The sequence below is a fragment of the Scophthalmus maximus genome, chromosome 20 (assembly GCF_022379125.1).
Source record: "Scophthalmus maximus strain ysfricsl-2021 chromosome 20, ASM2237912v1, whole genome shotgun sequence".
In the NCBI taxonomy this organism is placed as follows: Eukaryota; Metazoa; Chordata; class Actinopteri; order Pleuronectiformes; family Scophthalmidae; genus Scophthalmus; species Scophthalmus maximus.
In genome coordinates, this window is record NC_061534.1 from 10,032,501 (window position 1) to 10,045,000 (window position 12,500).

At 41.2% G+C, this 12,500-nt stretch overlaps 1 protein-coding gene across 17 annotated transcripts in view; it reads left to right on the forward strand.

Annotated features, from left to right (window-relative positions):
• dnm1a (dynamin 1a) overlaps positions 1-12,500 on the forward strand; it is a 49,129-nt gene that overhangs the window by 14,710 nt on the left and 21,919 nt on the right. For 5 of the 17 annotated variants that reach the window (XM_035608835.2, XM_035608832.2, XM_035608833.2 and 2 more), the window contains exons 9-16: positions 664-731; positions 1,539-1,677; positions 6,721-6,807; positions 7,228-7,298; positions 7,419-7,470; positions 8,614-8,625; positions 11,240-11,269; positions 11,601-11,714. In XM_035608835.2, the coding sequence (XP_035464728.2) occupies positions 664-731; positions 1,539-1,677; positions 6,721-6,807; positions 7,228-7,298; positions 7,419-7,470; positions 8,614-8,625; positions 11,240-11,269; positions 11,601-11,714 (573 nt within the window). Of the gene's footprint in view, positions 1-663; positions 732-1,538; positions 1,678-3,128; positions 3,268-6,720; positions 6,808-7,227; positions 7,299-7,418; positions 7,471-8,613; positions 8,626-11,239; positions 11,270-11,600; positions 11,715-12,500 lie in introns of all 17 variants that reach the window. The other 12 variants (XM_047329581.1, XM_035608840.2, XM_035608846.2 and 9 more) reach the window with 5 other exon arrangements.

Here is a 12,500-nt window from a genome sequence, read left to right on the forward strand (position 1 = left end):
AGAAAATATGAAAAACATTGGAACATTGCCGTAAAGTATTGATCATCATATCCTACTTTGCGTTACAGACTGAATGTATGAGTCAAATCTGGGGAAATGCCTGATTAACGTTTTCAAAATTGAAGCAACAGAGACATTTAAAAAAACAGTGGGGGATTTCTGTTCCAGCCCAGTGGTTTCCAAAATTTTCAGTTTACAATAAAGTCTGCTTATGACTCATATCTCTCCATGATCATGGAGAGATCCCCCCCCCCCCCCCCCCCCCCGCCCCTGTATTATTTGAATTAGCAGATGAAGATGTAAAATTATGCAGCAAATCGCAACACAAATAAAAATAATTTGATCTATCTTAAATGTTCAGTCTGCCTTCATATCATTTTAATATGTTGGGAGATGCTGAACATCACATGAGAATAATGATACCACTCTCAAATTGATATCAAGTAAGTGAGCATATCTTTGCATAAAGACGGGAAATGGAGGGAAAAAAATAGCTTGGTTGTGTCCAAAGTTAAGAAAAAAAGATCTACCAGCATCTCTGTATTTCAACAATTAACATGCTATATATAGTTTGCTATATACAGAGATGTCTGTTGGATGGATCTGCGTGAGTGTGTGCACTTAATCCTTCACATTGATTCCATTTTATTTTGTTTTTTTCAGATGGAGTTCGATGAGAAGGAGCTCCGGAAGGAGATCAGCTACGCCATCAAGAACATTCACGGCATCAGGCACGTCCGCCCTCCATCTCTCCTCTCCTCATCCTTCCTACTCTTCCTCTCTACTTCACCTCCATCTGTCTCTCCATCTCAATCACCTCTGCTGCATCTAACTGACCTAACCGATCGAATCACCAAGACTTCTACACTTTGACTCGTGTGCTGTGTTGAATACTAACGCTGGCGGTGCACTTAGATTTCTTGGGATTAGATATTAGGTGATGGCTGGTTGCATTATATCTCTGGCCATTCCGTGTGCATTTTGTCTTGTTTGTCTCACTGGTTGGTGAAATTCTGCACTTTTGTTTGCTGAACTTACTTCAAATTACCTTTTACACATTTTATAAAAACATGCTCTTTTTGAACAGGTGTTCCTTTATTAGGTTGTTTGTAGACAATTTATATGATTAGGTTAATTTCACTGACTTAATGGACTTTTACCAGTACTGTAATGGTTACAAAACAGTAACTCATATTTAAATGAATTATCGTCCTTTTGGATAATTCACCAACCGGTGTACAGTAACATACTAACTCGTAGGAGCTTTTGAGGGAAAATGACTTGATATTTTCTGCAGAAATGTCCATATTAAGTAGCGATAACTTGATATCACTTATAACTGTTTTCATAGCTGCATTCTCTTTCCCTCACTCTGTCTAATCTGTGTTTGCTTATGTTTGGGGCGCAAAAGCTCAGAAATGGAGGGTAATTCTTTAACAATTAACACTCTTCTCTTTACCCAACCCTCCTCCCTCTTTCCTCTTTTTCTTTGGCCTGGTTCTCGGCCTGGTTCGGCTGGTTCTCTCTCTGCCGGGCAGAACTGGCCTCTTCACCCCGGACATGGCCTTTGAGACCATTGTGAAAAGGCAGATTGGGAAGATTAAAGAGCCTTGCACCAAATGTGTGGACATGGTCATTTCTGAGCTAGTCAATACGGTTAGGCAGTGTACGAAGAAGGTAAAAAAAATACAGTAAAGTAAACAGTGGATAGCACTTTTGTTTATTTTCACCCCCCCACCCCCGTCTGCAAAATCCCTCTGCTGATTACTCCCTTCTGCGGTCACCCCCTGGCTCTCTCCAGCCCTCGCTGTTGTTGGACAGGGAGGGGGGCACCTGGAGGGGGGCAGGGTGGGCTGCAGTACACCCGCCTGCCTGCCTGCCTGCCTACCGTACCGCTTGGGACAGGTTTGGCTGGACAGGCTGGCCCGTGGTAGAAAGCTGTGCTGAAAAGAAAACCAGTGTGGAGGCTGAGCTGTCATCAAAATATGGCTGCCAGTGAGGAGTCAACGAGTTAGTTCATCACTCTGATTTAAGATCTCGATTGTTCAAAGCATACTGACTAGAAATGATGCAATATTTGTGCCCTCAGACGTCAGTCAGACTGTGGCCATTCAAAGTTAAACTTTGCAAAAAGGATGCTAAAAAATGCTATTCCGAAAAGTTAATAGTGATTTTGTTCTTCTCGGAGGTGTTCCCGGAGCCGCTTCCCCACCATCCACACGTATACGCTGAGACACATGTTTAGGTCGTGTATCAATCACTTACAGACTCCCTGGCAGCCATGCACCGGATGATCTCAGCGTCCAGACCTTCATGTGTGCGAGACTGCAGCTGTGCACCTGCAGCAGACGGGAGCTATGATGATTGTGTTTTAAGGGCGTCAGGGGCCGCACTCTCGGCAACAGGGGCCCGTGAGTGTGGCCAAGAGAGCGAGAGCAGTAGTAGTCTTTATCCAAATTGATCCACTGTGACCAAACAATTTTTAACAGCAGTTGGACTGCAACAAACTGGAGGCCCTGGGATGATAGATGTTATGATTAAGGTCCCGTTGGAAGTCGGATGAGAGGGCGGGATGGGTGGAGAATGTCAAAGGTCAACACCAGGAGGGATCAGGGCATCCTGGCTGAGCGCGGGGTTGCACAGCTGTGGTCTTGCGGTGCGTCGCTTGGAGTATTGTTTTTTGCTGGTGGAGATGTGCAGGCTGGGAGCTTTCTCTATATCTCTCTCTTTCTCTCATCCTCCCTCTCTGTTTGCCCTCTACTGATAGAGAGGTACTCCAGCCCGGCCATGTTTTAGAATGGCTTCAGGGGAAACCAAATGTCTCACTTGCATTTTTCCTTCTTCTGTGCTGTTTACCCCCCCAAACCTCACACCCCTCCTTGTCTTTTTAACCTTCAATCTGTTGTTTCCTCTGTTCCATCTCCATTTTTTTTGTTTACCTACCTCGTCTTCCTTTTGTTTTTATTTCCCTCACCATGACACCTCCCTCTGTCTGTCTATCCCCCTTATCTCCTCTCACAACTCTTCATGTGTTGCTTCTACTTCTCCCCTTTCTCCACTGGTTTTCCCCCCTCTTCTTTCTTTTTTATTTCACTCCTCTCTCCCGCGCCTCCTGCCTATCCCTACAGGACGGGGCTGTTCACCCCTGACCTGGCCTTTGAGGCCATAGTGAAAAAGCAGATCCAAAAGCTGAAGGAGCCCACACTGAAGTGTGTAGATATGGTAGTGAGCGAACTCACCTTCACCATTCAAAAGTGTAGTCAAAAGGTAAAATGTGAAAAAGAACCGAGACACATTCACTCTCTCTGTTAATCGCAGAGGTAGGGGTAGACCGATCGCTGGAGATTGTCACCAGAACATGTATGAGATACAACAAACAGTCCCCAACTGCGTTATTGTTGCATTTTTTAATAAGTGCCATTTATAAACTAGAGTGACTTAGATTCAGAGGGATTTAGATAGATACCAGCTGACCATAACTTTTCTTTCTAAATCTTTTCTCTTACAGTTGCTAAAATCCTTCTGTTCTTAGCCGATGAGGGAAAGCACGTTCGTTGATTTAAAGTACATAAGTTGCTCTGATTAACATCCAGACTATCCATCCTCTAAGTAACAAGGTATTCTGGAACCAAATCTATCTAAATCTAAATCAAATCTAATCTAACCATCCATGACAAAGTTTTTGTTGAATTTTGCTCTTGAGAATACAGTTAATGTTTGGTAAAGACTGCACCTAAAAAAATGTCAGATAACCATACATTTTGACTTTAATACATCATTTAATTATTAAAATGTTTTTAGCAAATACATCCCTCGAAGATACTGCTAAACCAAGTCAACCAAACCAGATATCTACCTCAGATAGTGGTGCCAAAGTTAAAGTCAGGCCAACACCAAAATAACTGTCTGTACAATTACTGTAATGGGTTCAGCCCATTACAACTGACACAGATAGTGGTTAAAAAGCATCACCCGGCACATGATCAATATATTGAAATTAATTAGTCATAATAAATAGTATTAGTAGTATTATTTTAGTTATGCAGGTATAACTAGAAAAGAGCAAACAAATATTTCCTCCAAAATATTTGGTGAAAGACTTCAGCCAGCGCATATCGGTCTGTCCTTACTCCAGATTTTATTAGTGTAACTATACACAGTAACCTGCATTCTGTTAAGAATTTTGTTTGTCTTCTGTCAGTTATTGGCCTTATATTACAATTTGACCATCTGCATGATTTATTCATTTCTTTTTTCCCCACATCACACCTGTGTCTAAAAAATCCTTTGATTTAATTTGATTAGAATTTTACTTCTGTCTTTGTCGATATGGTTTAATAGTGAAGTGATTGTGTAGTTGCACTCACAGACTAATTGACATACCTCTAGCATTTATTTGTTTCTCTTTTTATTTGTTTCTCCTCTCCATCCTTTCGTCCTCTAACCCTTTGAGCCGGCTGCTTCCTCCCAAAGCAAATGACCAAATGAGAGCGCGACCTCCTTTGGATTTCTCCTCTCTGTCACACGTTTATCTTGGTTTTCCTTTCAGAGACATACTGTATTTAAAAAAAATGACTGTATTATGATATACAGTGATTGGGAAAATCCACAAAGGGGTCAGTTTCAGGTCCTCCTCCACCCCCATTTCTCCCTTCCCTCCCTATCTCCCCGCTCCTTTGCATTGCATGTCAGTCTGAATCAATGTGAGTGTTTCTGCCTGCTGCCTTTTTTATAAGAAAAAAAGATCTGTCTCCTGTCAACGGCGTGTTTCAGTGTCAGTTTAAAGACACTGAACACTTTTGACAGTCTTTGTCAGCCATCAAGTTACAATGCACCTTTCCAGTGGCACAAATTTTGTTGCTTTCAGTTTCTCAGATATCACAGTGTTCCACTACTGACATAAATTCACAAAGTGTGAAAACCATGACGTGCTCCTCATCACATCAATTTACAGCGTTTCTATTTGCAATGGGACAGTGGTGACAGCCATGAGTCTTTTCTCACTGCTTACCAAGTTGAAAACTTTATATTGTTAACAGTTGAAACAAACTTGGGATTTGGAGTTGTTTTTACACAGTGTGCTTTTCTGATGGGATCCAGATGTTAACGTTTTGAAAAACTGAACATACTCAAAAACTGAAAAGCCTTTAAAATTTGCAAACTTTGCATATGATTGTCGCCAGCTGTCAGTATGGCACTAAAAACAATTTCGAACTGAGGAATATCTCATAATGTGTTATGGCTAGTTCCAAATAACAAATTTAACATCAGTTTGAAATATATTTCATTGCTTCATCTGTGACGGATTTACCATGATCTATTGATTTGTTTTTTTGCGGACAATGGGCCCTCAGTTTCACACAAAAGTAAACGGTAGCTTCTTGTTCCTACCTCCCAACTGAAACGACTGTTGACGAGATAGCTGTACTAAGACAACTCCACAAAAGATTCACCCCGTGACGTAAATTAAATGGAAACTGTGTAAAATGCATCTTAAATATGCACACGATCAGGCCACACACGCTACAATGCTAGAAGAATTAGCTCCCGAGTAGCGTTCACACCCAACAATAGTTCTTGTAAAAGACATGAGGAAACAACATTGGTTCTTGCATTGCAGGATAAAGCTATAGTCCTCATATTGTTCTTATACTTTACAACGCAAAAAGCAGAACAGAGCTGCTTTACCTCTCCACAGTAGCCATTTTGACATGAATAACACTACATGTTAATGTAGACATATTAATGGTGGTTAGATAATGATATGCTCCTTCCCTTTGGAAGTAATGCTCGGTTACAACTAAAGCTCATAAAGTAGTAAGGTGGGCATGCTCACGTGTGCAACCGTCAGGGACAAAAACACACTTCACTGCTGTTGTGGTTTTGGTTTTGCAAAGGCGATTAATACTTTTGTGTATCGCTGTTGCACACATTTCAACACAGAGAACGGTCAGTTATCATATAATCTGTTTCAAACACTTACACAGTGACTAAAGGTTTAATTCTAGTAACTGGACTGAAATTCAATTTTCACACATTTTTAAAAAGCATCTACTGCTAATGGGTGTCCTCTGCTCTGCAATCGGACCAAATACAGAGGCGGTGAATCACCTCGGGGAAACAGGAGGACTTTATCGATATCCACTCACTCCCTAAAACCATCTGACGGACACGAAAGATGCATTGTAACTTGCGAGAAGTAACAAAAGAAACCCCCAGTTCTGTGTTGCACTGTGATTTTGTTCTTTTGATTTTTCTCCTTTCCTCACACTTCTTCAAACGTGTCTGTGTCACATTGGAGGCCCACCAGCGTCTGCGTTTGTGGGTTTGCAATGAGCTCATGGAAAAAGAGCCACAGTGTGCTGGGAAAAGGAAGCCTTTTTTTTTTTTTGTTTGCCAGGAACATTACTTATTCTTTCTTTTTTTTTTGCATGTGGTAATATCACAGACTTTGCACTACTCTTTTGCATTTGTTCAATTTTGGCATAGTTTTGCACGTTAAAGTCCAGTCTAACTGAGAGCAGAGCTGAGTCTGCGATGAACTCCACAACATGTTTATTGTGTTTCTGTATTTCGTTGTATTGATGGAACTGTGAGCGGTGGTTTCGGCAAGATGAGTAATTTTGTGGCCTACTTAGTATCAGTTATTTGTGACAGTGTGCTGCAATGTTTTTTTTCTTGGTTTTTTTTCCACCCACCTACTAATCTCTGTGGTCACAGCTGGCTCAGTATCCCATGCTGCGTGAGGAGATGGAGAGAATTGTCACCCAGCACATCAGGGACAGAGAAAGCCGCTCTAAGAACCAGGTAATAACACAAAAACTGTACACAGACACATGACATTAGTGGTTTTGTGGTGGTGCAGAGGTAGTTATAAATAATGATCTCATCAACTCACCTTGATTGTTTAGAAAGGAGTTAAAGTCAGACAGGCCGCTATTACAAATATCACACCAGCTTTCACTCGGATGTCTAATTTTTCTACAAACAAAAACATCTGCCTCCAGAATAAGATCTAGAAGAAGATGTGGAGGGATATTAGCCAAACACAAGGACTTTATCTCAGGGGCGATATACTGTAACTTACATTACATATGAATGTCATCTTAGTGCAAAATACAAAAACATTTAATGGCAAGAATCTTTTTAGGGAAAACCTCTAAAATATTTTCAATATATAGGAAATATATGGGTACTTTATGATTTCGTCTCTCTCTCTCTGTTCAGGTGTTGCTGTTGATAGACATTGAGTTGTCCTACATGAACACCAACCACGAGGACTTCATTGGATTCGCCAAGTGAGTGACTGTTTTGCAGCATATAGCTACAGGGCAACTCTAATGGTTTATTGTTTACATGTGCTGGTTGAGTTCAAGCCACGGTATGAGCTTTTTTTTTTCATTTTTTTTTTCACGCAGCGCTCAACAGAGGATCAACCAAATGAACAAGAAGAAGGCAGCCGGTAACCAGGTACTCTAATCACAATCATACATACACGTTCAGTGTAGACTGTCGCTCTTTTGTTAAAAGTTCAAGTACATAGCTGTGCAATTTTATTCAGGTTTCTTTAAATCTGCAGGAAAAGGATTCTGTGTCGAATTCACCAAAGTTTTTCGTCTCTTAATCCGAAACATGACATTTGAGCTTGGTGCAGTCCGTCCCCGAGGCGTCGCTCGGGTAGCACTTTGCTCTCTGTTTTGTCCATGTTAAATGTTGCACACCTATACTGTATCTTGTTACCCTGGGCACTAGTCCATATCCTACACAGTGGAGCTCCAACAGTGCACATGTTGCAGACACTAATGTACAACAGTTGTTGAATCTTGAAACTTTTGGTGAAAGTCATGGGTGCACAAACTGATGTTCAGTTGTGAAACACCGCGCATGACAGTTCCCACGTTTTAAAGCTTTTAGAACAACAATCGGGACATTCATATCAATGGTGAGGAAAGCTTTTAGAGAGCAAACATCTCTGCCAGTTTTGCAAAATCCATCATTTTAATAATTGAATATGGTTCAACATCTGGATCTCGATCGGTGTCAGAATACACACGGCGATTCAATCAAGTGCTGTACTTCATGAGAAAATAGCGACTTAAAAAAAAAGAAGAAATGCTCACAATGGTAAGAAATCCTAAAAAAAAAAATTGGCCTGTGCTGTTGTCTAACTTAAAAAAGAAAAATCACTCAAATCTGTTAACATGTTTTTCAGATGGGGCAAGAAATGGGATGTAAAACAAAACCTTAAAAAAAAGAAAGTCCTTAGCCGGGAACCAGACCGTTCATTAAATGGATAAGATATTCCTTTATTCGTTCCACAACAGGGAGATTTGGTACAAGGGGGAAATTTAGGATACAGTAGGTGCCTTACAATAACAACATTTTGGCACAAAAATAGATGTTGCATGATTTCTATTCTGCATTTCGAAGCATTTTGCGGAAGAACCTTTTTCTCCTTTTCATGCATTTGAATATTATTTGTTAGATGTATTTTCTTCTGCTCTCTTTTTGCATTTTTCTTATTATCTTGGTTCTTCTTGTATCTTCCTAGTGATTTCTCTTTTTGTGCTGTTTCTTCTCTTTTTCCTTCTCTGTGTGGCTTTGCTCCTTCAGGATGAAATCATGGTGAGTAGTGTGTGTGTGTGTGTGTGTGTGTGTGTGTGTGTGTGTGTGTGTGTGTGTGTGTGTGTGTGTGTGTGTGTGTGTGTGTGTGTGTGTGTGTGAGAGAGAGAAGGAGAGAGCTTGTGTGTTATCTGTGCATGTCTGACTCATGCATATGTGCTCATGTTTTTGCGCTCTGCATACATCGGGCCTGCATGTGTTTCTATCTATCTTTTATGTGTGTTGGGTTGTAGTTGGATAACCCCCCTGAGATGTACCGTCTCGTTTTTGGGGCGTGGTCCTCAACAACAGTAATACAATATAAATGCAATTAGACAGATTAACATGTACCAAAAATAACAACAAGATAATTAAACAATACCAAATGTGACAAAAAAAACACCAAATCATTTTCCAAGGCAGAGCATAAAAAAGGATCATTCCAACAACACAAGAGTTTCATTTTCTATACATCATAAGAAATATGGTATTTAGATGAGAGTTCGGGGTCAAGCCATAGGCCCAGGTGTTGAACTCTTTGCAGTGGCGTATACCATCACGACAGGCAGTAACACATGAATAAGTGTGAACAGCTGACCGTGGTTTACTGAGCGTGTGGTTCGGCATGTGTGTATGAAATGAGCTTAACCCGCCAGTAGATGGGCAGGTGGCTGTGGTGGGGATGCCTGGCTGCTTCCCTTTCCTCTTTCAGCTGTGTCCTCCCTACACACACACACACACACACACACACACACACACACACAACAACAACTTGTTTCTCCATTCCCATTGGGGGACACTCATTGACGTAATCCATCCCTTCACCCCTCACCTTAACCATCACATCTAAGTGCCTAACCCTAACCTAATCTTATTCTAACACTAAAACCAAGTCTCAACTATGAGAAGCAGTCTACACATAGGGACCTCAATAGGTCAGTGTGTATTCAGGTCGTAGTCCCCAACAGGATAGAAAGACAAGCCTGTTCACACATTCAAACACACACACACACACACACACACACACGTTTGTCCTTTTTGGGGACATTAGACACACTTGAATTCACATCCCGACCTTAACCTTAACCACTGAAATGGAAATGCGCTTTTCCCAAATAGGGAAACAAGTTTAGTCTGACATCTGTCCCCAAAAGTGGCCTTTGACGGAAACTACAGGAGGACAAATGTACCGTTAAACGCTGTCCTACTCTGTTCGTCCTTCAGAGACGATGAAAGAACTAAAACGGGATTCACTTCACTGTCATTAAGTCTTCCTGTGTAAATGTCACATACATCTTTCGGTGTTACTGAATGGTTCAGCATGGAGACGCTCATTGTGGCTTAAAAAATGAGGCTGTCCTCCAGCTGTATAAAAGGAGAATATTCACATCCCATAGAATAGAGACTTGCTCTCTCTCCCCAGTTCATTCTGAGGAGAAGGCCAGAGAAGATAAGGACCTGCATTGCAGCAGAGATGCATCACCTCCATAGTTATCAGTCTTGTCATAATAACCACCCAGATTGAGGTCAAAGGTTAGGGGCACATTGTAAACATTGGGGGGATCCTTACTTCCTGTTTAGAGATGGCTGTGGTTTAAGACCCCACAGCTTCTGTTCTCCACTGAGCTGACTTAGCTCTCGTCTGACCTCCGTACTGAGACTATTGGATCCCTTAAAACTTTAAATTATGCACTAATCATTAAATATGCTGATGGGTAATCTCCACTGCTTCTCAATTAATCCTTTAAATCTTTTTGGGTCTAAGATGCAAATGCATGATGTTTCGTTCAAACCCACAAATTCTCTACCTCTGATATGTGTCCAGATCTTTGGCCTTTTAGACACACTGATGATTATTCCATTTATTTATTATTTGTATTTGTCCATATTGTTTTTCCATATCCAAACTGAGCTTCTAAAGATAGAGTGTCTCATATGTTGTTCAAACTTTAGATAATGCAATTTTGGACTTCAAAAATTGACTAAACTTGTAATGGACACTGGACACCATCAGTATTTATTACCATGAACACACTCACATAGTTTACTTTCATGTCATATACACGGTCCTGGTGGCGTAAGTACTCGGTAGTGCACCAGATCCGCATTGGGAAACAGTGCTCAGCTGTTTTAAGAAATTATCAGGATATTAAAGATATCATACTGTATATCTTTACGTTTTACGAGTACAGAAAAGCTGTGGCAATGTCATACATTGTCAAACGAACAGTTTTTTCTTGGAAGCTTCTTGCGACTTCTTTTTACGGAATTTTAAAGACAGAGCTCATGGATTTACTCATGGAAAAAATAAGTCTGCAGCATGTGGATATTAATCGATCAAGCCTCGTCACTCAAGTATAATCACTCTGCCACTTTCACTCAAAGAGCACACACTGTACAACATGGCAGAAAACAGTCAGGCTCATGCATTTCAATGTAAACCAGTTTGACACGAGCTGCTCCTGTCGTAGTACAGTCCGTCCGTCGCCCTCCCCCTGCTTGCTGATCCCTTGCTGCCATCCTCCTAGCAGCCAGCTACAATGTGCTGGCGCCTGACCTACCCTGTGTATCATTTGGCCTATATCCAATGCCACGCGTTGGCGTGGCTTTGTAACGTTTTCTCCACATTCTCATTCAGCCTGAGAGAGGAGTTAGCGATCGGTACAAGGTAAATAACTCGTGCACTACGATCTGTTTGTCTCTATAGTTTCTGTGTGGTGGAGAGAATGAAATGCAAGACGGATGTTTTGAGTCGTGTAGGTGAGAGCCACCCCACTGTTGTGTGTGGCAGTTGCTCCTCATCTCCACTAGGAGAGTCATTTCATCTTACTGTGCTGCAGTAGACATGCTAGTGTAGGTACGTACTGTGTGTGTGATACACAAAGACGCTGAGAAGGTGGGATGTGAAGTTCGTGAAATGTATGTGTGAAGGGTGACTTTTTGCCTGCGGGATGTTATTTGTAATCTTTTTGCGTTTTGTCTGTGTGTCCGTGTTTCAGGTGATCAGGAAGGGCTGGCTGACCATCAACAACATCGGCATCATGAAGGGAGGAGCCAAGGAGTACTGGTTTGTCCTCACCGCCGAGTCCCTGTCCTGGTACAAGGATGATGAGGTGAGCTGGCTTCCACACACACACACACACACACGCACACACACACACACACACACACACACTCACACACACACACACACACACACTGATTCTTCCATGTTTGTATTTGTAGACGCTTTGCTATGATGCCTGTTTTCACTCTCAGCTTGATGTGATTCATCTCTCTGCTTGTCAGATCTGTTGTGCGTCATTCAAACTGACAGGTGGCATTTGTTTCTCTGATTTGTCGCGTTGTGCCGAGAACATTTTTGCTTTTGTGTGGGATAATAGATTATTGGAGAACAAAACAGAGCGTGACTGCCTTTTTTTTCTTATCTATACATACATAGTGTAAAAGCCTTTTCATAAGGGAACCGTTTAATTTGATTTTGAAAGAAATGTGACCAAGGTATAGCCAACAATATTTAGTTAGCGAGGCATTTCACAGTTAAAAAAAAAGTTGTCAGTGCCCTCTAATGGACAAGTTATGTAATGGCAACGTTGTCTGTATTTTTCCACAAAAATGCTGTATCTTTGCAATTTGTATACTTCAGATCTCTTATAGTTTTCTGTTGACACATACATGGCTAACCATTCAACTGTGATGAGCAAATATCAGTTTAATTAGCCCGCCTTATTATTGGTTGTGCTCTTACACAACATTTAGTTGTAGTAGTTAACACTGGTTTTATTCTTTGACAAAAATGTGAATTTGTACAATTTGTAAAACCTATTAGTGTTGGTGAATTTAGGTATTTGTAGACGGTAGCAAAGCACATTTATCTTTGAAAAAAACAATGCCATGTT